This window comes from Urocampus carinirostris, chromosome 17 (assembly GCF_059441175.1).
Source record: "Urocampus carinirostris isolate Australia breed hairy pipefish chromosome 17, RoL_Ucar_1.0, whole genome shotgun sequence".
Taxonomy (NCBI): Eukaryota; Metazoa; Chordata; class Actinopteri; order Syngnathiformes; family Syngnathidae; genus Urocampus; species Urocampus carinirostris.
The window spans coordinates 399,058-426,187 of NC_142365.1; the positions used below are offsets into that span (position 1 = coordinate 399,058).

The 27,130-nt window shown below is 45.3% G+C and overlaps 1 protein-coding gene across 1 annotated transcript; it reads left to right on the forward strand.

The window, feature by feature from the left end:
- Positions 1 to 26,833, forward strand: chrne (cholinergic receptor, nicotinic, epsilon). Its single transcript, XM_088320828.1, has 13 exons — positions 1 to 103; positions 5,604 to 5,824; positions 15,108 to 15,241; positions 15,322 to 15,366; positions 16,490 to 16,599; positions 17,912 to 18,067; positions 18,133 to 18,233; positions 18,297 to 18,497; positions 20,723 to 20,837; positions 20,929 to 21,043; positions 22,724 to 22,931; positions 22,997 to 23,127; positions 24,944 to 26,833. The coding sequence occupies exons 2-13, from the start codon at positions 5,764 to 5,766 to the stop codon at positions 25,109 to 25,111; spliced, it is 1,545 nt and encodes a 514-aa protein (XP_088176954.1). The 5' UTR covers positions 1 to 103; positions 5,604 to 5,763; the 3' UTR covers positions 25,112 to 26,833.
- Positions 26,834 to 27,130: the final 297 nt, after the last annotated feature.

A 27,130-nucleotide genomic window follows, 5' to 3' on the forward strand; every position in this document is an offset into this window, starting at 1 on the left:
CGTGGGATCCGTGTGACCCGCTAAGAAGATGCGAGCTGGCGGATTCTGCCGAGCGACCGCCGGGATTTACGTTCCGGAACCCAAACGTCACAAGATCTTCTAGGTGAGGGTCAGGAGATCCGAAGCAAAGCATGTTTATATATGGGTGTTCGCATAGGGTTTCTTGCTGGTCTGACACTGGATCTCCTCAGCGAGGTTCTACGCCACCCTGTGGCGGCACAGCGTTACTTGAGTCAGGAAAAACATCTCCGCTTTCAAAACATTGACCTCAGGGCAACACACTTTAGTCACTCCAAGATGACCTTTCTGTTGAGTTCTTGAATGCCAGATTGAAGTCACAGAAACTCTATCAGAGAATTTAGATTTTCTCATGCCGGAAAATATGCCAAAAGGCAGTGTTGGGCGTGTTACTGAAAAACAGTCATTAAATCCATTATGAGTTACTTCATTTAAGTCATTGGCATCCTGCCTGTGAGACATAAAAGAGAGCCGAATGTACCAGAAGCTAAAAATGACCGAAGCAAACAAAAAGTGCAACACTGTGAATTTTCTTTCAACTACAGAAAAAAGGACAGTGTCAATTGTCATTTTGGGGATAAAGTGGTTTGCCACTGCGACAACACCTCAGATTTACATGATCACAAGGAAAAAAAGGGAGATACGAGTTGCAACCATAGTTAACAGGTACCTGTTCCTGAACAAAACCTGTAAATCCGTACTCACGGTGGCAACAGAGCCAATGAGAGACATTTGACACTTTATCTACTTTACTGACTGTATCTTTAAATTTTTGTACAATATTATAATTCTCGAGTTGACATTGTTCTACAGAATTTGTATTTTCACTACGTTACTACTTTTACATATATATATATATATATATATATATATATATATATATATATATATATATATATATATATATATATGTATGTGTGTGTGTAACATGTAAACTCCGCACAGGAAGGCTGGTAGGTGGATTTGAACCCATGACCTCAAAACTGTGCCATGGACGCGCTAACCACTCATCCATCGTGCAGAAAAGATACAAGAAAATGTTTACACCGACTTGTGGAACCATTCAAACTACATTTCTTGGCTTGTTCAATTTTGAGAGCTTGCAAATGAACACTTAGCCGAGACACTCCATATCCATTTTGTCTGGGCTTCAAACCACTGGAAAACTTGTTCTAACCGTTAGAATTGAACGTGTGGCCCCGAATTCAAATGAGTTTGACCCTTCCGTGTTCTACTGGCCGACCCCATCTCTGCCATCTCCCCTTTTCGGCTTCCTATATATCCTTATATAGGCTCTTTGAACTCAGTCGGTCATTGGTAAGACATACCAGCTGCGGCTCGTTGACTGATTGGCTTTCCTCCTATTTAAGCTCTGTGCTCTCACTCACCCTTTGTCAGTCCGTCACGAACCTCTGCACCCGCAAAACGCGTGTTTTGACTCTGTCTGGTTTCCTGCTAGTGTCTCCTGTCCGGTATCATTCCTGTCTATTTTGTCCTGTTTGATATTGATCTCAAGTGTCTGGGATTGTTCCTGTCTATTTTGACCTGTTTGATATCGATCTCCAGTTTCTGGTATCGTTCCTGTCTATCTCGTCCTGATTGTTATCGGACTCCAGTCTCCAGTGTCTGATATCATTCCTGTCTGTCCCGTCCTGTCCGGTATCGACCCCATCTGTCCGGTATCTGCTCGTGTAACTGGTATCGATCTCGTCGGTCTCTGGCTTCCTGTCGTTCCACGCCTGATTTCTGTCTTACTTCTTCCGCCCAGCGATTGCCGAATCACTGGCGGAATCACTTTGTGTTAACGTGCATGACTGCCCCATTTCCCGTAAAATATAGCTTGTGTGAGAAACGTTACGCATCTGGGTCCTCCTCCTCAGTTGGTTTCAATCAGGTTGATAACATTTCTTATTATTATATTATTCTTGTTATGATCATTGTCAGTGTTTTGGCTATCTTCAAGTCATTTCAAGTCAAGTCATTTTTATTTGTGACGCCCTTAATCACAAAGAGTCTCAAAGGGCTGCACAGGTTATTCCACAGACTATTTTTCAGACTATTATGACATCATCCCCTGATCTGAAATCACATCTCAGGCTAACAGGGAGCCAATGCAGGTTAGCCAAAATCGGCTAGGACTTTTTTGTCCTCGTTAAAAGCCTGGCTGCAGCATTTTGTAGCAGCTGAAGACTCTTGATTCCGGACTTCGGGAGACCGGAGAGTAGGGCATTACAGTCATCGAGACGGGAGGTCACAAACGTGTGAATTATGATCTCCGCATCTGACTGAGACAGTAGAGGACGAATTTTAGCAATGCTGCGAAGACGGAAGAAAGCGGTTCTAGTCATTTTCTTCACATGTGTTTGAAAGGACAGATCGGGGTCAAATATGACACCTACTGGTTCATTTTTAACTGAGTCACTCTGTGTGATGTGACATTTGTCAATGTTCACAGCAGTTTTGGGGAACAAGTTACGGCATTTAGATGGACCAATAACTAACATTTCGGTCTTTTCAGAGTTAAGACGCACGAAATTGAGTGACATCCACTCTTTTATCTCCGTGAGCCAGGCCTCCAAATTTCCACAATTCAGTGTGGCAGATTCCTCCAACGGGAGAAAGAGTTGAGTGTGATCTGCATAGCAGTGGAAATTGATTTTATACTTGCAAATAATATCACCTCATGGAAGCATATAAATGCTGAAAAGAAGGGGGCCAAGCACTGAACCCTGCGGAACACCACGGGTAACACTAAAGGGCTCAGATGTCATTTCACCCTATTTAACACAGTGCGCCCTATCTGAACCATAAGAGGACGGTTCCCGAGAGACCGATCCATTTTTCCAACCGTTCTAGTAAGATATTATGGCCCACAGTCAAAGGCAGCACTAAGGTCCAGCAGCAAGAGTGATGAAGCGCCGGAGTCCATTGCCAGTAGAAGATCATTGGTTACCTTAATCATGGCTGTCTCAGTAGAGTGGTTAGCCCTGAATCCTGACTGCATTGATTCAAAAAGATTGTTCTCGCATATAAAATCATTCAGCTGCTGTGCCGCAACTTTCTCGAGTACTTTAGAAAGAAACGCTAGGTTTGACACAGGTCTATAATGACATAAGTTTTCTGGATCAAGGTTGGGTCGTTTCAGTGTAGGTTTAATAACGGCGGACTTAAAAGCCGCTGGAACTACACCTGAGGAGAGCGATATGTTTAATGTGATATGTTTGGGGACCTCACTCTTCAAATTTCTTTGCAGTTTTCCCGCTGCCCCCGGCGTACAGGCGTTCTCTGAACGAACTTCGTTCCGTTCCGGACCGTCCACGAGAGACAGGTCTCTGTTACCGCGGGACATGTTCATCTGCCCTGCCGGAAGCTCCGGTTACCTCAAGGAAGCTCATCCCCGTCCACAAACTGTATATTTAGAAGTACGACTCGCATGGCGCATTCCAAAAATCCGGTCTCTTGCCCTTGTCACTGCCGTGCGACACGACTTGTATTACTCACAGCCACTAATTATAAAAGCGGCTGCGCCGGGACGGAATCGAACGTGCAAAGTCCTTCGGTTTTGAAGTTCCGCTTCCGCGACTCCCGTGGGATTTTCGTGGACGAAACGGGCCGAGGGCCCGGTTGGGTCCTGACCGCCGAAGCCTCGCTAGCAAAGTAGTGAGGATCTTTCTTGTGTATTAACATATCCGATAGGACATAGCAGGGGGTTGAGCGGGCCTAGGTTTGCCTTTCTGTAGCGTGTCAGGGGCACGTATCCCGAGCCCGAATAATTTCCATCCGACAAGTTTCGAAGTGAAAGAAAAATGTTTTTTACTAGCAGAGTTGTCACGTGTTTGGACGTACATGCCGAGGAATACGTGTAAAAAAACAACATGGCTTTAATCCCAGTCCAATCACAAAAGTTCAGTTACACTTCAATCAGTCTGAATAATGAATATAAAAATGGAATGATATTTATACATTTTTTTATATATATTTACCTAGTTTATGTGTAGCAATACACATAAAAGAATCATCCCCTCAAAAGAAAATAATGTCCTGTTCCACTGGCACACTATTTAGATTTCCTATTTTGACAAAAATGTCAGGACTAGAACAGAGACAGGACCACGTTGCATTACGTTTCTCTCAGTTTTATTGGGAAAGGAAAAGGAAAGGAAAGGATTGCACGCACGATCCGGTGATCGCTGGTCCTGTTGTTTAATATTGGTTTCAAGTTTCGTTCCCGTCTAGTTTGTCATGTTTATTTTCGATATCCTGTTTCGATATCAATCCCGTCTGTCCCGTCCTGTCCGGCATCGACCCCATCTGTCCGACGATATCTACTCATGCAACTGGTATCGATCTCTTTGGCCTCTGGCTTCCTATCATTCCACGCCAGACCGCTGCCTAACGTGCATGACGTTTCCTGTAAAATGAAAGGCTTGTGTGAGAAACGTCACGCATCTGGGTCCTGATCCTGTTTCAGTTCTTGACAGAATGCTCCATATTGGTAGTAACATGTTGCCGCCGTCCAAGCTTTTGACACATTTTCTCTGAAAAAACTCAAAGAGCTTATCTCACGTTTTAATATCCTTAAGCGACAGCTTAATTATTTTGGCTTTGTGCTGTCCGCTGCCAAATCTTTTAACATAGCGAGCACACCGGTCTTTGCTCGTCTCCCTCCGTAGTTGCAGTGACAAACGTCCTTGTCCTAGCTTAAGGCAGGAGACTTTTTTTCTCTTTACCCCGTCTCTTTTTGCCTGTCCTTACATCTGTGTTAAATATATTTGTCACTTGAGGGTCTGCTCCACTTTGTTTCTGCACTTCATACTCAACGCTTATACTGCTTAATGCACTGTGCGGAGGCTAAATGCCAACGGCACTGCCCCCCAGTGTAGCGGAGGTGCACTTGCACTTTATTCTGGGAAAGCGATAGGATTATTGTAAATTTCTAGTGCATTAACTACAAATATTGAGCATTACAGAGACCCTTGCAGTTGAGTAGTATATCCGTACTTCAAAAAGTCTTATCACTATGTGGCTAATCAACTGTTTGCCTGAGGAGAACAACTTTATCATTATATTTCTGTTACTCTGGTCTGTTTGTTTTTATGATGGTGTTTACTTAATATGTTAAACTTCTCTCCCGCAACAACTCTGTGATTGAATTGATTGCAATAAAATAGAGGCGCTGCTGAAGTTCAGGTCGGATGAAAATCCGGCCTTGAACTGACTACATCTCCTCATGAGCTAAAATGACATTACTCTTGTAGCTCAAGGTATGTTTTATTCAGAGAAGTAAGGTGATGGAACCACTGAGTTGATACAACATCTGAATATACGTTATATTCATCCATTACCATATATTCCCCTTGTAATTTGATTTTATGGTCCCTGAGACACATAAGCCTAACACAATCTTGCTTATATTTTGGTTTCGTCATGTTTTGTATGGAGATGGTTATGAAACTACATCCAAGATGGCCACTCTTTGCAATGGCAGTTTTTGTGTATTAGCCTCACCCTACGGTGTCGCCCTCTAATGATGGTAATGATTATTGTGGCGGGTGACTGGACTGTGACTTGACATCCTGCTTTAGTGCGCAGCTGCCGCGTAATCCGAGTCCACCCAGAGCGACAGCCGGGGTGGGCGCAGTCCGGGGCTTTGGCGCTGGGGGGACTCGGGTCTCTCTTTGCCCCGTCTTCACGATTCCTTTCGTTTTATGTTCCCGTTCGGACGACAACCGAGAGGAGGCCGCGATGGCAGCCTGGAAGCGCTTTTGGGGAATTGTGAGTCTTCTGGGGACTGTTGCCTGGCAAGGTAAGCGGTCGGCACGCCGACTCTCGCCGTCGATAAATCGTCCGTCCGGTATATGTCGGCGTTTTGGCCGGCGTGCAGATGCACGCATTAGAGTAGATTAGAAAGCAAACGTGACCCTACCGCTCGAAAACCGGGATCCAAAACGCTGAGCGAAGAACGGGCAAACGCTGGCCTTGGACTTGGTGTTTCAGCGTTGAGCAGGAATTGTTCCAGTTGAGAGCCTTCTAATGGCTATCGGTGTTGACTATGTTTTATGTACTGTTACCCAATGCTAAAACTATTGCGCCCTGGTCATCCTGGAAGGGGGATTAGCACTTGTGAGGCCCCTTCTCAAGGTTTCTATTTTCATCGTGCTAAGGTGTTGAGTTTTTCCTTGCCCGCATGTTGCTTTCAGATCAGGGGAGGGTGTCATTGTCATCCTGTACAGTCCTTTGAGACATCTTGTCAAGTCAAGTCCCATTTATTGATGACGCCCTTAATCACAAAAATGTCTCAAAGGACTGCACGGGATTACAATGACACAATGACCTGATCTTAAAGCAACATGCGGGCAAGGAACAACTCAAAACCTCAGCGTGAGGAAAAAGAGAAACCTTGAGAAGGGACCTCACAAGTGGTCATCCCCCTTTCAGGAGGACCAGGGTGAATAAGATCTTGTGATTAAGGGCCAAACAGATCAATGGGACTTGACTTGACTATACGTTAGCATTGGACCCTTTACTAAAAAGCATTTCGTTCATGGTAACAAGTCACTTTATCTAAAAAGTCATTTCGGTTAACCACCAGATTTCACGGTTCACTATTTACGGATCCCTTAACCGACAGGGTCGTCAGTGCACTTCCTGTGGTGTGTCTTGGGCAAGTACAGCTTGACAGCGCCCATCCTTCTCTCCAGGTTGGAATGATAGGAAGTCAAAGGCCGACGAGATCGATGCCAAATGCCCGAGCAGATATCGGACAGATGGGGTCGATACCGGACAGGACGGGACAGACGGGATTGATATCAAAACAGGATATCGAAAATAAACAGGACAAACTAGACGGGAACGAAACTGGAAACCAATATTAAACAACGGGACAGACAGGATAGATATCAAAACAAAAATATCGAAATCAAACGGGACGAACTAGACAGGAACGAAACTGGAAACCGATATTAAAACAAGGGACAGACATGATAGATATCAAAACAGGATATCGAAATCAAACGGGACAAACTAGACAGGAACCAAACTGGAAACCGATATCAAACAGTTTTTTTTGGGGGGTAGGGGTTCGCTCCCCAAGTGAAACAGAATAGTGCTGGTTTACCATGGATACCAGCAAGGTTGGGCACACTATTTTAAGAAAGAAATTAGTTATAGTTACTCACTACTTCTTCCAAAAGTCACTGAATTAGTTCTGAGTTCATCTAAAGTAAAAGAAACTAGTTACCAGGGAAAGAAACAGTTGTTGCATGTCAATTAATCAAAAATGTTCTGAACAGTATTTGAGTCAGTTGAATAGAGAAGAACAGACAGGTAGTTGTGTTATAGAGCTTTCTACTCTTAGAATACATTACTCTTGAAGTTCCACAAGACGAAAGAGTAACCAATACCCTAAAATAACAGTCAGCAATAAATAATATAGATTGAGTTTAATACATAGAAACTAACTCGCACAACCTGAGACAAATGGTCAAGTAGACATAGGCTACAGTACTTCAAGTAATTTGTTTACCGCAGAAGTCATCTATAAAACAATATAAAGTGAATTTCACTCTATAGAATAAATCACAATCTCTAGTCAGACAACTGCTCAAGTAGACGTAAGCTACTGTAATTCAAGTATTTTCATGCAACAAAAGTAAACAGTAAAACAATGGGAAGTGTGTTAAACACTGCAGTGTAAAATAGATATATCAATCCCTCACAGCCTGAGACAATTGGTCTAGCTGATATAGGCTACTACACTTCAAATCATTTGTTCACATATGAACTACATTACTTACATCGCTACACTGTTACTGAGCATGCACAGTGTGTCTCTTAATGTTTACAGTAGTTCATGGTTTAGTTGAGAGTGATACAAAAGTAAACACTCCTCGTCTCAATTTATTCAAAGTAACGAACAGGAATGGTAATGGCGGAAAAAAATATTTTTTAGATTGCCCAGTTACTGAAAAAAATATTGCTGTTGCGTAATGCTGTCATTATTAACGGCGTTATTCATAACTGTGTCATCTATAACGACATTATTTCCAACATTGGATACCAGTACCAGGAGAAGCCACTTGATCTGACTCAGATACAGAACCTTCATCATCTGGTCGCCGTTGGGGTCGGTGTGGTCATGATTACTGATGTGACTCAGCAGTGCCCGATCATTTGCCGCCAACCGCCGCGGCTTCTGATTGGCTCCCTGTCACGATTTGAACCCAGTCCTGTCAATCCCCTGTTGTCAGTCCGTCTGTGAACGTCAGTGAACACTAGGCAAGCCTTTTTCGACCCTGACTCCCACCTGTCCCGTTTTTTGCTCTCGTCTGTTCCCGGCTTCGACCTTGTCTGCTCTCCTGTCCTGGCTTTTGACCTCTTTTTGTCCCCAACTACGTCTTCTCTCCTATTCTGACTTAAGACTTGCTTCCAACCCTGACCATGTTTTGCTCTCCTGTCGCGGCTACCGACCCGCTTTGTCCGTCCCTGACACCGCTCGCCACAGAAGATCCACTTCTGCGGTTGGAGCACAACCCGAGTACCAGAGCGACTTGCTTCCCGCCTCCAGTGAACACCGGATGGAGGGCGCAGCCTTTCCTCTCTCCTTCAATAAAACTTCTGGTTAACGTTACGCAAGTGGGTCCTGTCTCCGTTCTGGTCGTGACAAAAATAAGTACACTGGCCTTGTGATCAGTGTTGGGAGTGTTACTGAAAACAGTCATTAGCTGGGTACTTCATTTAAAAAGTAATTCTCTCACCCCCCAGATTAGTGACAGCCAAAAGTAGTGCTATGCTCTGAAAGTAGCTATCTAGTTACAAAGTACCTCGTCTATTTGCATAGAAGCCTACCCCCTAAAACTGCTTTAGAGTGGCCGGATAAGAAAAGAAATGAAAGAAAACATGAAAAACAATATATTGTATTCCTCTGCCTTTGAAACCTCGAGAGCCTGCAAAAAACACATAGCCGAGACACTCCATATCCATTTTGTTACGCGTCTTATAAACACTTAAAGATTTCCTTTTTTTGGGTACCGTCCAAGAGGTTTTCTTTTTTTCTCCAGGCAGGGTGTATTGAAAGAATATTTGTGGAAATAATAAGAAAAAAATCAGCACATTTTGCTGTCAATTTTGTGCTCATGGGTGTCTCATTTCCCACACCCTGCCTACCATTCGCTACTGTTATATGCACAGATAAGGTGACTCCCCTTTTTCAGTATTTAATTTCAATTCAACTCAGCCGTTTCAAAATCAAATCTCTTTATATAACAGGAAAAGAACGGGTACAGTTGGAGTAAAAATGAAAAATCTCGAAATGAAGTGTTGGCATCCTTCAAGGGGAATATGTGTGTTGGATATAAGCCGATCTCACACAAGTCCGTTGATTTATTCTGCGGTCGGATTTCATTCGTTTGTTTATGGACCGAAACGGTTTTGCAGCTGGGATACCGGCAGCTCCGGCTGGGAACGGGGCCAAAGGAGAATGAACTCTTCCAGACATCATCCGGTCACTTCCGCTCTCAAAACAACTAGCCATGACCCCATACTCACTCTGAAGCAAATGTCAGTGGTGACCCCGTTAAAAAAGCCAGTTCCGGATAAATAAATTAAAGAATGATTCAAGTGTTAGGACCAGAACGGAAACAGGACCCACTTGCGTTGCGTTTCTCACGTTCCAGTGTTCGGTAGCCAGGACAGGAGAGCAAAAACGTGGTCATGGTCGGAAGCGAGTCGTAAGCAAGAAAAGGAGAGAAGACGTAGTCGCGGACAAAAAGAGGTCAGAAGCCGGGACAGAAGGCAGACGTGGTCAGGATCAAAAACGAGTCGAAGCCAGGGACAGACGGGAGCAAAAACGGGACAGATGGGAGTCAGGGTCAAAAAAGGCTTGCCTAGTGTTGACTGAGGTACGCAGACGGACTGACAAAAGGGGACAGATAGACGTGGGTTCAACTAGTGACAGGAAGCCAATCAGAACCCACGCCAGTTGGCGCCAAAAGAGTGGGCACAGCTGAGTCACATTAGTAATCAAGATTTAAATAAAATACATCCATTTGGGAGGTAACCCATTGTAGTAACTAGGTGATCGTGTAACTAAATGATCAAATTAAATAATTGTTTTTATTAAGAAACAATGATTTGTAATTCCCTGTTTCAGCAAGGTTTCCTAAGAAAACACATCATAGACATTATAGACACCAATAGCTGTCAAGACCAGAACGGAGACGGGACCCACTTGCGTTGCGTTTCTCACAAGTTTTATTGGAAGAAAGAGAAAGCGTTGCGAGCACGATCCGGTGATTGCTGGACGCGGGAAGCAGGTCGCTTTGAACGCAGAAGTGGGACTTTCGTGGCGAGCGATGGTGATGATGATGAGAACTGAAAAACGGGTCCGTAACCGGGACAGGAGAGCAAAAACGTGGTCAGGGTCGGAAGCGAGTCCTGAGCCAGGAAAGGAGAGTAGACAGCAGTAGCTCAGGAGGTAGAGCGATCGTTTTAGGATTAAGGAATCCCAGTTCGAATCCCGGCTTGTCCGTGTTACATGCCGAAGTGTCCTTGGGTAAGACACTGAACCCCCAATACCCCCAATAAGCAGGTTAGCGCCTTACATGGCTGCACAGATCACGGCCGCTATTGGGAAATGTGAAGCACAATGTAAAGCGCTTTGGGAAGTCATTGACTTGAAAAGTGCTATAGAAATGCAGATCATAAATGCAGATCAGATCATAGACGTGGTCGGGGACAAAAGAGGTCGAAAGCCGCGACGGGACAGTAGACGCGGTCAGGATCAAAAACGGGTCGAAGCCGGGGGACAGACGGCAGCAAAAAACAGGTGGGAGTCAGGGTTCACTGAGGTTCGCAGACGGACTGACAAAAGGAGACGGACAGGACTGGGTTAAAATAGAGACAGGGAGCCAATCAGAGTCCGAGGCAGTTGGCGCCAAAGGAGCGGGCACAGGTGCATCACATCGATAATCATGACAGTAGCATGTTGTTTGTGCTCCCTGCTTAGACAACAAACCAGACCTGAGACTATCAATAGCATTCCTTTATAAAAAAAACAAATCTCTCTGTTTCTTCATTGACTCCACCTGTAACGGTGAGAGTCAGAATGCACCAAAAACCCAAAATAGACGAGTTTTGGGCACATTTCTCAAAGAGTTGGACCATTGGAAATCTCAGTGATCCCAGTAATAAGCTACCCCAGTAAGAATCCAGTAAGAACCTAAACATAGAGCTCTGCATCAAGGTTGCGGTAGGAATTGGATTTTTCCTTTAAACTAGCAGTACTCATGGATTTGGGATTCCTCGATTTGGAAAACATCTGATTCTGTATTTCTTTATTTGATAAACCTTCTTGTCACTCTTTGTTTTTTTAGGTTGATTTTGAAACTCCACCGCAGCGCATAAATGTCAATTTTGCGCCTAATAATAGGCTAGAAATCAAAATGATAGTAGATTGCTTGTCATGATTACTGATGTGACTCAGCTGTGCCCGCTCTTTTGGCACCAACTGCCGCGGGTTCTGATTGGCTCCCGATCAGTATTTGAACCCAGTCCTGTCTATCCCCTGTGGTCAGTCCGTCTGCGAACCCCATTGAATTCTAGGCAAGGCATTTCAGATCCTGACTCCCAACTGTCCCGTTTTTGCTCCCTTCTGTCTCCGGTTACAACCTGTTTTTCTCGTGACCACGTCTGTTCTCCCGTCCCGACGTCTACTCTCTTGTCCTGGCTTACGACTCGCTTCCAAACCCTGACCATGTCTTGCTCTCTCAGTCCTGGCTACTGACTTGTTTTCCGTCCCTGACACCGCCATCGCTCGCTACGGAAGATCCACTTCCGCGTTCGAAGCAGAATCTGAGTAAGAGAGCGACTTGCTTTCCGCGTCCAGCGAACACCGGATCGTGGGCGCATCCCTTACTCTTTCATCCGATAAAACTTGTGAGAAATATAACGCAATTGGGTCCTGTTTCTGTTCAGGTCCTGATATTATCGGTCATCGAACCAAAATAAAAATAAAACAGGGACAGCAAACAAAGATTAACCAAATTTATGATTTCGGCTCTAACACCTTAATTTGCCTGGAGCTGAAAAAAAATATGAAAACCTTATATAAGCCTTATAATGAAGTTGTTTACAAATACATAATGAGCCGTTGCGATGAAATGTTTAAACGATACTCAAAAACTATCAAGCCAAGGTAACTCACCAGTCTTCAAATTCCTTGAATATTCGCAAAAACGGATTTGTTACATCAAGCACAATCCATAGAATTCAACCATGTCAAATATTATTTTCGAATCACACGATAATGTCGCCAAATTAAAAAAATCCGCCTAAAAGTATATCTGCTTTGTTGGACTTTGCTTCTAATACTCCATTTGTTTGACCACATTATTCCAGTTTACTGATAAACAGACTGGTAAATTGATTCCCATTATGGTAGTTAGCCCTCCCATTTTGATTGAGACCTTTGAGGGTCTGTTCATACTCGTTTTATTTATGGTTACATTAAACTTGCGTCTTCCTTGACACATACATTCCACCTGTCTCACTCGTACCCTTACTGCTCAGGCGCCCCCTGGCGGCCGTTGGAAAAAAAATGCATAAATTGGCGGCATCATTGCATAAGACGCAGGGTTGAAAGTTTGTGACAAAGGTCATTGAACGGTCATTTCGACCCTTGCTTTTTTTTCCATGAATTTGACCATTTATCAAACCTAGAACTATTTCAGTAAATGTTCTCTCCTCAGCCTCCCTGTGTGGAGTTTGCATGTTCTCCAGCCGTGCTTTCACTTTGTACTCAGTCACTTTGTTTCCAAACAGCCAGAGAAAAAAAAACTGTGTTTACAAACGTGGAATTTGACCGACATGCACTTTGTTGGTTTGCGGTCGTGCCGTCCCATTCGATGCACTTTGTTGGTTTGCGGTCGTGCCGTCCGATGTGGTCGTCTCAGATGAGCCGAAGTTGAAAGCAGGTCCCGTTTGGAGTTTGTCTCCGTCGCGTAATCCGAGCTGGACGTAGGGACAGCTGTGAGAGAAGAGGCGCAAATGACCTTTGCCTCTCTCTCTTCTTCTGCGTGTTTGAGAATGTCAGTTCCGGAAGCAGAGACCCCATTGCTCGCTATCTGAACAGTTTATAGTTTATACACTCAAAATAAGGAGAGAGGACATCAATGAATATTGAGCTTGCAAGGAGACCAAGAGAGGACCATACTAAACCCTTAAGATGTTTTCTCCTGACCCTCCAAGGGTGTTAAAATCAACTGGCAATCAGTGACAATTAAACAAACAGTGTGCAAGGGCTCAATCATAGGTGAAATAAACCAGATATGGAATTGAAAGCATTCTTTTTTGCTCGCGTTCAATAGTCTAAATATGCCCACTTTGGCATTATAAGAAATGATCTTGTCAGGATTTGTCCATTGCCCTCACCTGCGCTCACTCTTTCAGCCCCAACTGCCACTCGTTCCCTAACTAGTCCTCCTCTGATTTTAGCACGTCATTCTCGTTCACTCCCGGTCAGTCCATCGGCGACCCTTCGCACATGCAAGGCGAGCATTTTTGACTCTGGCTCCCGTTCTGCTCCCGTCCGGTTCCTGTATCCTGCTCGATCCTCTCCTCTGTCTCCTGTATCGATCCCCTATCCAAGCTCCGTTCTCCTGACCCGGCTACCCATGTCATGCCTGATTCAGTTTCCCGTATCAATCCCCGATTCTTGGCTTCCCGCTCGTCCCGCCTACCCAACCTTTTCCGATATCCGACCACGCTCCGCTCTCCTGTCCCGGCTGCCGACTTGTTCTGATCTCCGACCGCGCTCCGCCTGCCGTCCCGGCTGCCTGACTCGCTTCCGATCTCCGACCACGCTCCGTTCTCCCGTCTCGGCCGCCCGACTTTTTCCGATCTCCGACCACGCGTCGTTCACGAGGGATTCCCGTTCCTCCTGCCCGGCGAGCACCAGATCGCTGTCTTTTTCCTCCAACCCTGACTTCCCCGATCCCTTGATAAATCATTGTGTGAAACGTTGCGCATTCGGGTCCCCTGCTCGTACCGGTCGTGACCCATCTTTCGAAGCATTCGATAGTCAAAAAAAACTAAGTTCTTCATTGCGTGCAGAAATAAAAACAAATATACAATAAATAGCAAATTATTTTCTAAAGAAAATACAAGTAACATTCTAAAATCAGCTGGGTGAAAAGTAAAAATGGACCAAACCAATTCATGGGTCGGTTTGACCCAACGTCTTGAATTATTCTGCAGAAACACCCCAACAATTTATTTGAAATGTTTACAGAATTTACTAATGAGAGTATTTTTGTTTGAAGTAAAAAAAAATGGGTTGGTTCTATAACCAAACAGTTGGGTTATTTTGTGTAAGGCAACCCAGAAAGTCAGTTAAGTTGACCCAAAAGTGTACAATCCCGCCACACCAAAACATTTCAACGCCCGCTCCTGTCTTGTCCCAAATGTTATTATCGTACGTGATGCAGGCAACTTAAAACGATTGGCAGGCCACAATAAGCCCCTAGGTTCCTTTGTCAGCCCGAACTTCTGCCCCGCAAGTCGTGGGTTTCGACTCGGTCCTGTCCCTGTTAGTATTTCCTATCCGGTATTGTTCCCGTATATTTTGTCCTGTTTAATTTCAGTTTCCAGTTTTGTTTCCGTCTATTGTTTTCCTGTTTTTTATTTTCTCCAGTTTTCGTTCCCGTCTAGTTTCTCCTGTTTATTTTCAATATCCGAAATTGGTTATCTATCCGGTCTGTCCCGTCCTGTCCGGTATCAACCCCACGGTCCGATATCAACTCGGGCAATTGGAATCGATCTCGTCTTTCCACGCCAGACCGCTGCCTAACGTGCATGACTCCCCATTTCCCGTAAAATAAAAGGCTTGTGTGAGAACGTCACGCGTTTGGGTCCTGATCCTGTTCTGGTTCATGACAGATTTTCTAGTGGCGATGTCTTTGGGCATGCGAATGTTTCTGCTTTTTTTTCAATTACTGGGAAAATCTGTAGCCGGACAACAACACAATGAAGGATTTTTCTTGGAAAAAGAAGGAACCAAAGATTTTCATAGCATCTGTTTTCTGTCTTTGCAGTCGAGTGCAACGAAGAGACGCAACTGATCACAAACTTGTTCAAAAGCTACAACAAGAACACCCGTCCTGTGCTTCATCCCGAGGACAAAGTGGAAGTTCAGATCAAGCTGACCCTCACCAACCTGATCTCCCTGGTGAGAGCGCTACAATGTCACCATCCAAAAATGAATACAAAATAGAAACGTGATTGATATATGTCTGCCTCATTTGACAGAATGAAAAGGAAGAAACTCTGACGACAAACGTCTGGATTGAAATAGTGAGTGGACTATTTTGGTGGCTTCTACAGCAGGGGTCACCAACCTTTTTGAAGCAGAGTGCTACTTTTGAGTTACTGATTAGCTTGAATGGCTACCGGTTAGCTGTGCCTTCCCAAACTATCAATTTATCACTCGCTACTTCACGCTTCTCAACCACAGTGAAAAATATTCCGCAATTCATTATCCCGGATTGCATACACCTGAGAGTAGTGGCCTGCCGAGTGTATTTTTGCTGTTTTGTCCACCCAAAAGTGAACTGCACTCATGTGGCTGAGGTCCATTATCTCCAATCGCACATTGCTTTAAGCGGGGACCGGCAGAGTGCACTTTTTGGGGTCTGGCGGCTCTTTTTTTGCTGTTACAGTATTCCCGCCTAAAAAGAACTGCGCTTGCGTGGCCGCACTCCATTATCCCCAATTCACTATTGTTGCAAGCCAGGATTCTCAGACGGCCCTGTTTTGAGAGACGGGCCATTGTGGCCTGCCTAAAACTAACAGTATTGTATTTGATTCGATCCATTATCCCAAGTCGACTCATGTTGAGAGCAGGCGTTGAGTCTTGCGCAGAGACTCTTTTTTTATTGTTTTCCCCTTAAAATTAACAGCACACATGCGGCTGCAATCCATTATTTTGCAATCAACTATTACCGCCTAAAATGAACTGCACTCGCTTGGTCGCAATCCATTATCTTAAAATTGCTGCGAACGGGGAACAGCAGAAGGCCCTATTTCAGGGAGGCATGCTGTTCCTACCTGCTTAAAATTCGATGCATGATTGTGGTCATAGTTGACTGTTGCTACAAGCAGGGGCCAACAGAGTGCATTTTTTGGTTTAGGCCCCTGAAGCCACTTAAAATAACCTACACTGTTTTTGTGGAAATCTGTTATCCCCAGCTGTTCATCGCTGAGAGTGAGAGAGCTATTTATTTCCGTTCATTCAGCCTAAAATGCACAGCACACTCGCGGCCGTGATCCATTTTCCCCGGCCGACTTTTGCTGCGAGCTACTTAGAGAATCCGTCCGCGGGCTAGTCGGGTGTTCTAAAGAGCCGGCCCGGTTCCCGCGGGCACCACGTCGGTGACCCCTGTTTAGTCCTGAGCGTAACGTCTAATCTCTTTCACAGCAATGGGTCGACTATCGTCTGGCGTGGAACACGTCGAGCAACTCCGGCATCGACGTTATCCGCATCCCCTGCAAAAACGTCTGGCTCCCCGACATCGTCCTCGAAAACAAGTGAATGACTTTTACGTCTTTAAATTTGGACGAATGAATGAACGAATGAACGATGGACAAATAAATAAAATAACGTTGTCATGATTATTGATTTTTTTGGCGCCAACTGCCTGGGACTCTGATTGGCTCCCTGTCCCTATTTAAACCCACTCCTTTCTGTCACCTGTTGTCAGTCTGTCTGCGAACCTCAGTTTACACTAGGCAAGCCTTTTTCGACCCTGTTCCACAGAAGTCCCACCTCCACGTTCTGAGAAACCTGCTACCTGCGCCCAGCGATCACCGGATCGTGGGTGCCACTTGTCTTGTCCTGTTCGGTATCTTGCTCCAGTCTCGTGTATTGATCCCTCTCTGACCTGTCCTGCCCAGTATCTTGCTCGTGTATCCAGTATCCAGTATCTATCCTGTCTGTCCTGTCCGGTATTTTGCTCCAGTATCTGCTTTCAATCCTATCCTGTTTCTTGCTTGTGTATCTGGTATCGATCCTGTCTGTTTTGTCCTGTTCGGTATCTTGCTGTTTTATCCAGTATTTGGTATCGATCCTGTCAGTCTTGTCTGGTATCTTGCTGTTATATCCAGTATCCGGTATCGATCCCGTCTGTCCCGCCCTGTTCGGTATCTTGTTGTTGTATCCTGTATCTGTTATCGATCCTGTCTGTCCTGTCCAGTTTCGATCTCTCCTGCCCAGTGATCGCCGAATCCCCGGCGTTTGTGATCCCGCGCATGACTTCCCTGTTCCTGTAAAATAAAGCTTGTGTGAAAGCGTTACGCGTCTGGGTCCACCATCTGTTCCGGTTCTGACTCTGATTGCTTTCTTGTCCCTATTTAAACCCACTCCTTTCTGTCACCTGTTGTCAGTCTGTATGCGAACCTCAGTTTACACTAGACCAGCCTTTTTCGACCCTGACTCCCACCTGTTTTTTGCTCCCGTCTGTTCCCCGGCTTCGACCTGTTTTTGATCCTGACCACCTCTACTCTCCCGTCCCGACTTACGAACTCTTTTTGTCCCCGACCACGTTTTTGATCTCCTCTCCTACTGACCCGTTTTTTCCGTTCCCGGCACCGCCATCGCTCGCCACGGAAGTCCCACTTCCGCGTTCCGAGCGACCTGCTTCCTGCAATCACCGTATCGTGGGTGCAACCCTTTCCTTTCTTCCCAAAAAACTGAGAGAAACGTAACGCAAGTGGGTTCTGTCTCCGTTCTGGTCTTAACAATAATAAAGATTATCCACGAACGCTATTTTATAACGAAGTAAATCTCCAAATGAATTGAATAATCGTGCGGAATGACTTGTATTTTTGATTCCTCCCGCAGCATCGACGGCAAATTCGACGTGGCGTACTACGCCAACGTGCTGATTTCCAGCGACGGTTCCATATATTGGCTCCCCCCGGCCATCTATCGCAGCACCTGCGCCATCGAGATCACCTACTTCCCTTTTGATTATCAAAATTGCACGCTAGCCTTCAGGTAAGGTCAAACCCTCATCCTCCTTTCAAAGGCGAAGCGTAAACGGACGTCGTTTCCGTCGTCAGATCGCAGACGTACAGCGCCAACGAAGTGGACCTGATTTTAGCCGCCGGGGAAACCGGTGAAAGGATCCAATGGGTGGACATTGACCCGGAGGCCTTCACAGGTAAACCTACCTCGGTTCCGTTATCATCCGTCGAGGCAAACTTATCTTCCGTTCACCTGGTAGAGAACGGCGAATGGGCCATCGTTCATCGTCCAGCCAGGAAGATGATCGACCTGCGATACACCCCGGACGATCTGGAGTACCAGGAGATCAGTTTCAACCTGGTCATCCAGAGGAAGCCTCTCTTCTACGTCATCAACATCATCCTGCCCTGCTCTCTCATCTCTTCGCTCGTCGTTTTAGCCTACTTCCTACCCGCGCAAGGTGAGGGATCGTATCCATTGATATCATCCATCCATCCGTGATCTGCAGCACTTATCCTCAGTAGGGTCGCGGGGGTGCTGGAGCCCACCCTAGCTATCATTGGGCAGTGGGCAGGGGACACCCTCAACTGGTCGCAGGGCACACAGGGACAGACAATTCGCTCGCTCATTCACACCTAGGGAGATTTCGGTTAGGCCAATCAACCTGACATGCATGTTTTTGGAATGTGGGAAGAAACCGGAGTGCCCGGAGGAAACCCACGCAAGCACGGGGCGAACATACAAACTCCAACATACGAACGATCGTTAAATATAAATAAAGTTGAGTTTGACTTACTTTTGGAAGATGAGCTTCAAGAGTTAGACGCCTTCCTCCTCTGTGCTAAAAAGTGTCCAAAAAAAAAAGGGATCCAACCATTTTCTCAACCACACATACAAGAAAGTCCGGTAGCTGGATTTGAACCTATGACCTCAGAACTGTGCCGCACACGCGCTAACCACTGCGGCGCCATGCTGCCCCGATTGATATCACTTATCGCTTATCTGCTATTCCCTAATTCTTAAACTGTCATGATGACTGATGCGAGGCACCTGAGCCTGCTCCTTTGGCGGCAACTGCCTCGGACGCTGATCTGCTACCTTTATAAACCCCCGCCTACCTGTCACCGGTTGTCAGTCCGTCTGCGAACCTCAGCTCACGCTAGGCAAGCTTTTCGACCCTGACTCTCTCTTGTTCTGACTCCTGTCTGTTTCCCGGCTCCGACCCCTCCTCTGATCTCAACTACGATTTTGCTCCCCCGTCCCGGCGACTGATCTGTTTTTTTTCCGCTCTCGACACCGCCATTGCTCGCCACTTCCACGTCCGAGCAACCCGCTCCCCACAACCAGCGATCTACGGATCGTGTTTAGTATCCTTTCCCTTCTTCCCAATAAAACTGAATGCATGAAATGTATTTATCGGATTTTCCGAACTATGAGTCACAGGTTTTTTCATAGTTTAGCCAGGGTGCGACTTATACTCCGGTGTGACTTCTATGTAAAATTATGAATGAATTAGGATATCATTGAGTTTGATTTTTTTATTACATATATCACTTTATCGTTATTTTCACGCTTTAGGCCTGTGTTGATCATTTCAAAGCAGCTTATTGACTTGGAGGAGTTGTTTACCGGTAAACGTGACACTATGCCGCCCTCGATTTGTCCGAACTAGGCAGCTAGCGAACGACGTCCTGAATAAGAAGACTTCTTGGCTTTTCACTGCCATTTATCCAGGCAATGGCCACAACCACTACCCTTATAAGGTCATCGTAAAACTGAAACTAAAGTACCAAAAGTGCCGTTAGCTAGCTAACTTTACAGAAACATTTTGTGCTAAGCTAACGCAGGCTAATACACAAAGTAGGCAATTGTGTACCAAATCCAACAATAAACAAAACATGAAATCCAGAAAGTCATCACAATTTGTTTCATAGTGACAGACAATAATTGTCCAACGCAACAACAAATTCTTTTGTGGTGCTTCACAGTCTTTGTGGTTCTGCTGCTTTCACTTTCAAAACAATTTAACATGTTGAACTGCAGAGGGTGCTCAAGACCACATTATATTTTTGTACCACAAGGCCGAACTGACACCGAGGGTGAATATTTTGCTCGTGTATCCAGTATCCAGTATCGACCCCGTCTGTCCTGTCCTGTCCGGTATCTTGCTCCAGTATTTGGTATCGATCCTGTCTGTCTCGTCCTGTCCGGTATCTTGCTACAGTCTCTAGTATCCGTTATCGTCCCTGTCTGTCCTGCCCTGTCTGGTATCTTGCTTGTGTATCCAGTATCCGGTATCGATCCTGTCTGTCCCGTCCGGTATCTTTCTCCAGTATCAAGTATCGATCCCATCCTGTCCGGTATATTGCTCGTGTATCTGATATTGATCCTGTCTGACTTGTCCTGTATCTTGCTGTTGTATACAGTATCCGGTATCGATCCCATCTGTCCTGTGTGGTTCCGATCTCTTTTGCCCAGCGATCGCCGAATCGCTGGCGTTTGTGTTCCCGCGCATGTCTTTACCGTTCCCGTAATATAAAGCTTGTGTGAAAACGTTATGCGTCTGGGTCCACCGTCTGTTCAGGTTATGACACCCACCAAGGGTCGTTGACGAAACATGGTCTCTACTTCTAAAAAGTCTAACCTCTGCTTTTCATGTTTTTGCGTCTGGTTTCTCCTGCACAGCCGGAGGACAAAAACTCACAGTGTCCATCTCCGTCTTGCTGGCCCAAACCGTTTTCCTCTTTCTTATTGCCCAGAAGGTCCCAGAGACGTCCCTGTCCGTCCCCCTCCTGGGCAAGTGAGTGATTATATTTGAATGGAGCAAACTTTCTGGCATGGCTTGTTGGAGCGTGTCCATTTTTAATGTCCCTTTCTGATGTCCTCCGTAGGTACATCATTTTTGTGATGTGTGTCACCACACTTATCGCCACCAATCAAATTGTGGTGTTGAACTTCTCTCTGCGGAGTCCCAGCACTCACCTCATGTCTCAGCAAATCAAACATGTGAGTAAATGTCAAATGGGTTATGCATTGGGTTGTGATTGACAAATGTGGACAAAGGGGTTCAAACGTCTTTGACTGTCAACGGAAAACACTTGAATCATTACTCGCTGACGCCATCTTCTGGCTGATGTGTTTTTGTAGCCTTGAGCATTTAATAAATAGCCCGGAGCTGGGTTTAAAACGGGATGGAATTCTCTTATCTGAAGGGCCATCTCCCGGTCCTCAAACTCCTTTGGTGTCTTCCCTTCTTATATTGGGTCTCTACTAAAGATTCAACTTAACAATTACCGACAATTATCTTATTTCCTTATTATAATATTTTCAAATTGGATTCAAAACAAAAACAAAAACTTCTTTTTTTATGAGTACTTAATTCAGGCATTTCGCTACTCCAACTAAAGACGAAGCCCTACTTACAAACAAGATAGGTTCCGGACAATCGTTCGTAAGTTGAAATTGTTTGATAGTTGCTTCGGTGCTATGGAATGAATGTTTATGGTTTGTATAAGTAACCTGCATTGTTTTGAAACTGAAAAATACACATTTCATAAACTCATATTTTAGGAACCAGAACTGGATCAGGACCCAAACGCGTGACATTCTCACACAAGCCTTTTATTTTACGGGAAATGGGGAGTCATGCAAGTTAAGAAAGACAGGAAGCCAGAGACTGACTAGAGCGATTCCAATTGCCTGAGTTGATATCGAACAGATGGGGTCAATACCGGACAGGACGGGACGGGACAGACAGGATAGATAATGAATCCGGATATTGAAAATAAACAGGAGAAACTAGACGGGAACGAAAACTGGAGAAAATAATAAACAGGACAAAACTAGACAGAAACAGAACTGGAAACCGAAATTAATCAGGACAAAATGAACAGGAACAATACCGGGCAGGAAAATACCAACAGGAACAGGACCGAGTCGAAACCCATGTCTTGTGGGGTAGAAGTTTGCTAACGGGCTGACAAAGGAAGCAAGAGAGCGCTCAGCTTAATATAGACAGAAAGCCAATCTCTCAACGAGCCGCGGTAGGGTGTATTGGACACTATGGCAACCGTGACACACACAGGCGCGGCCAATTGGGCACCATGGCAACCATGACAAATATGCTCTATAAATATAAATATAGTAAAGTTTGACTTACTTTTGGAAGATGAGTTTCAAGAGTTAGGCGCCTTCCTCTTCCGTGGTAAAAAGTGGCCAAAAAAAAGCGATCTGACCATTTTCTCAACCGCCTCAAGCTTTCTTATTCCGCTTTCATTTCAAATGAAACGGCTTGCCTCTTCTCTAAACATTACACCAACCATATTGAATAAAAGCACGAGATGTTAAACCATAAAAATGGGAAAGTTTTCAGCGTGCTAGAGATACAGTATAGAATGTTTACACACGAAGTAGGAAGAGGAAGCCGGATTTCTTCTTTGGGGTGGATGCTGAGTGACCTCTCACAGCGCCACGCGCCGCTAGTGGCGGAAAGAAGCACTACAGTCATGTCCTGTACTCGGAAACAATCACGATACAAAATGTAACTTACAGCAATGTCCGGATATTTTTCGACATCCGGAAAAAAATGTTGGTATCTACCATTTTTCGTAAGTCGTGAGTAGGGGAGCGGCTGTTCTATCTATTAGGAAACAAAACTTGAGTTTGATACGAGATCTTTTTTGGTAGATATTTCTGGAGACGGTGCCACGTTTTCTCGGCATGTCGCCTCTGCTGGACGACACGGAGGGGGCGCCGGAGGCAAACGGCGTACCGGATCGGAGGCGAGAGTCCTTCGGTCTCATGCAGAGGGCCGAGGAGTACGTGCTCAAACAACCTCGCAGCGAGATGATGTTTGACAAGCAAAAAGAGAAACACGGGCTGATACGTCCCAACGGTGAGACGTCTGCAAATGAAGCCCTTTTCAATTCCAAAATACGGATATATGCTTTCTCATCCTAGACGCCATCGACGCCAACACCACAACCAATCTGTACAAGAGTTTAGCTCAAGCTGCGCCTGAGATAAAGCAATGCGTGGACGCCTGCAATTTCATTGCCGAGAGCACACGGCAACAAAATAACATCGGCTCCGTGAGTGTTATTTTTATGCCGTATACCAGGGGTCCCCGAACACTGGGCCGCGGACCGGTTACCGGACCGTGGATTGTTTTGGTATCGGGTCATCATTGTTTTACTGACATTGCTACGTCCAGACCTGAAGGGGTGCGTTTGAATTAGAATCGGGTGGTGCGACCGTCACAATGGAAACGATGGATTCGTGCCCTTGAACAAGGAATCAAAGCAAACTTCTCCACTCATAGCCAATCACCCAACATCATGTTACTGACCACTAGTCATAACCAATATTACCAATCGTGAAATGCCGTTTTGAAGTGAACGCTTGTTTTCTCTATCTAGTCGTTTAGCTCGACACATACCACGCAAACATTTCCTTTCAAAGACTTTTACCTATTACGCTCCTTTAAGATCAAACCCCACTCCTCTGAGCCATACATCGCGGTTGGTACCACCACCCCTTCAGACGATCCTCACTTTGCATCCATTCGCAGATCTCTACACTTTAACAATCCACTCAGCACGCCCATTGCCTTGCACCCTTCACCCACCCTCTTCTTCACATCCTGCTCCAAACCAACACTTGCTGCCACATACAAACCCAAATACTTAAAACAGTCTACCTCCTGCGACTTAAAAGCATTCAACATAATCTTTAATCCACCTACCTCACCACCTTATGAACACTCCATTACTTTACTCTTGTCTGCATTTGCATTAAGCATTCTGTTACACACCCGACCAAACTCCACTAGCAAAGCACTCTGTTCTGCTGCGGTTAGCCACCAAAGCAGTGTCATCTCCCTCACACACTATATCTGCTCTCCCTGCTCTTACAAGCACCACACGCACCTCACCATCAATTTATAAATTGAACAACTAAGGTGCTAGTTAAGGGTGGCATGCTCCCTCCGGGTTGGGGATGAGATCTTGCCCCAAGTGGAGGAGTTCAAGTATCACAGGGTCTTGTTCACGAGTGAGCGTAGGATGGAACGGGAGATAGACAGACGGGTCGGTGCGGCGTGTGCCGTCATTTGGACCCTGTACCGGTCCGTTGTGGTGAAGAGGGAGCTGAGCCCAGAGGCAAAGCTCTGGATCTACCGGTCGATCTACGTTCCTACCCTCACCTATGGTCATGAACTTTGGGCCATGACCGAAAGAACACCAAGAGGCCGAAATGAGTTTTCTCTGCAGGGTGTCTGGGTTCTCCCTTAGAGATAAGGTGAGAAGCTCAGTCATCCGGGAGGGACTCTGTGTAAAGCCACTGCTCCTGCACATTGAGAGGAGCTCGTAGAGGTGGCTCAGGCGTCTGATAAGGACGCCTCCTGGACGCCTCCCACGGGAGGTGTTCTGGGCATGTCCCACTGACAGGAGCGTGACCCAGGACACGCTGGAGAGACTATGTCTCTCGGCTGGCCTGGGAACGCCTCGGGATCCTGTCGGAGGAGCTGGAGGAGGTGGCTGGGGATAGGCACTCCTGGGCTTTCCTTTTAACGGCTGCTGCCCCTACGACCTGACCCCAGGTAAGCAGAAGACATGATGGATGGATGGACAACTAAGGTGACATGACAAAACCTTGCCTCCAACCCACTTTTACCAGAAACCACTCGTTCACTTCTCTCCGCACTCTCACACAAGCCCTATTATCCTCTCATACAATCTTTGCACAGCCCACCCCATATATCCTCAAAACGTGCCACAATGCCTCCTGATCTTTCCTGTCATATGCTTCCTTTAAATCCATAAATGCCGGATAAACCTCCCATCCATTGACTTTTATGATTATTTTACGATTATTATTGTTTTATTCGATCTCTGTTTCGGATTCAAGGAAATCGAGAGCTGGGTACTTATCGGCAAGATGATCGACAAGGTGTGTTTCTGGGCGGCCATTCTCCTCTTCATCGTCGGCACCGTGGGGATTTTCCTGACGGGACACTTCAACAGGGCCCCCGAGTGGCCCTTCCCTGGAGAGAACAACAAATACGCCCCGAAATGAGTCCGAAAGTTGTCTTGAGGTTCTTGAGGTTTAACGTACTTCACGCTGTGTGTGAAGATGATAGGAGTACTGTGTTCTGTCAACACCAGGCTCGAAATAGGACATGGCGTCTCGTGACGGCACAGTTCTTGAGATTCTAGCCAGACTAGAAACATTGATTTGGGATCTCCTGGGACAGGCGCGTCAGGTTTCATTGAAATGCTTTCATGAAGCTTCGTTCATACCATTGACGTGAAATCGGGGTATGGAGGTGAGTCTCTGCGTCAGCCCTCGTCATGGGAATCCAAAGTTCAAAATATGTTAAACGAGTATTTGTTTTCCGTATTTTAGTTCATTTGCATTCGACTTCACAACTTTGTTATTTTCTCCAGTTTTTGATCCCGTTTAGTTTCTCCTGTTTAATTTCGATATCCTGATTCGTTATCTATCCTGTCTGTCCCGTCCTGTCCGGTATCGACCCCATCTGTCCGATATCTACTCGGGCAATTGAAATTTATCTCATCGATCTGGCTTTGTGATGTTCTTTTCCAAAATCGCTTAATTTGACTATTATAGATACAATTAGTATGTAACTTATTACTCTGCTGAGATGGAGAGTGAAGCACGCAATTCTCTTGTCTCATGGCAGAGGGCGATACTGAGGACAAAGATTCGGATTTTGCGCACACCTCAGCCCCAAAAATTAGAATGAATCATAGTGTTAGCAAGCTAACAGCAAGTCGAGCTATCCCGTATTTTTCTTCTAGTTGCATGGACGTTTTTTTCATCGTGGAGGATTACCCATCCATTGATGCTTTTATTCAAAAGGAGCAGTGCATAGGCTCCCTTTATAAGTTTGTCACGATTGCCATGGCGCCCAATTGGCCCCGCCCGTGTGGCGCCAGCTGCGGCTCGTTGACAGATTGGCTTTCTATCTATTTAAGCTCAGTGCGCTCTCTCTTACCTTGTCAGTCCGTCAACAAACTTCTGCCCCGCAAGACGTGGGTTCTGACTCGGTCCTGTTTTTCTGTTGGCATTTCCAGTCGGGTATTGTTCCCGTTTATTTTTGTCCTGCTTAATATCGGTTTCCAGTTTCGCTCTGGTCTATATTTGTCCTGTTTATTATTTTCTCTAGTTTCTCCCGTTTAGTTCCGATATCCTGATTCGTTATCTATCCTGTCTGTCCCGTCCTGGCCGGTATCGACCCCATCCGTACGATATCAACTCAGGTAATTGGAATCGATCTCGTCGGTCTCTGGGCTCCTGTCTTTCCACGCCAGACCGGCTGCCTAACGTGCATGACTCCCCATTTCCTGTAAAATAAAGGCTTGTGTGAGAACATCACGCGATTGGGTCCTGATCCTGTTCTGGTTGTTGACAAAGTTAAGATGAGACAAAACGTTCTCTCCCGTGCTATAGTTCATACATTGCTTTCGTGTTCTGCCAATCAAATAATTCAGTTGTTGGTAAATCTAACAGCGTCTCACTCCACACAAATTGTTTTATCCAACATGTTTCATGAAAAGTTAATGGTGTTTGGACATTGCCCTGTTTCTTTGGGTCCCTGATTTTTTTATGCATTTACCAGGATTTATTAAAAAGACAGAGTTGCAATATTTTAGTGTCAGTACCATGTCTTAGATGAAGAATTTGGGTCAAAAACTTGGCCCAGCCAGTTGAACATAACTTCCTTATTTGTTTAACGATGTATCCGTCAGTCTCTTGTAGAAGGACTGAAAGAGTGGTGGGATCTTTTTGAATGTCAATGGTTCCATATTTTCCAAATAAACAACTGAATTCATGAAATAGGACAAGGTGATATGTGTTTTTAACAACTGGAGCATGTATTTCTAATACTTTGGTTGGTCTAAACTTGGGACATTGCATGAAATGTACTTTCAATAAAATTTAGAACTACGGTATTCTAAAAAAGGAGTTTTAATTCCGAATCCAATTTCTAAAAATCTGACATGCGCTTAAGATATACAAACATAAATATGTGCAGATGGTTTTGCTAAACAGCTGTCTAAAACATCATTG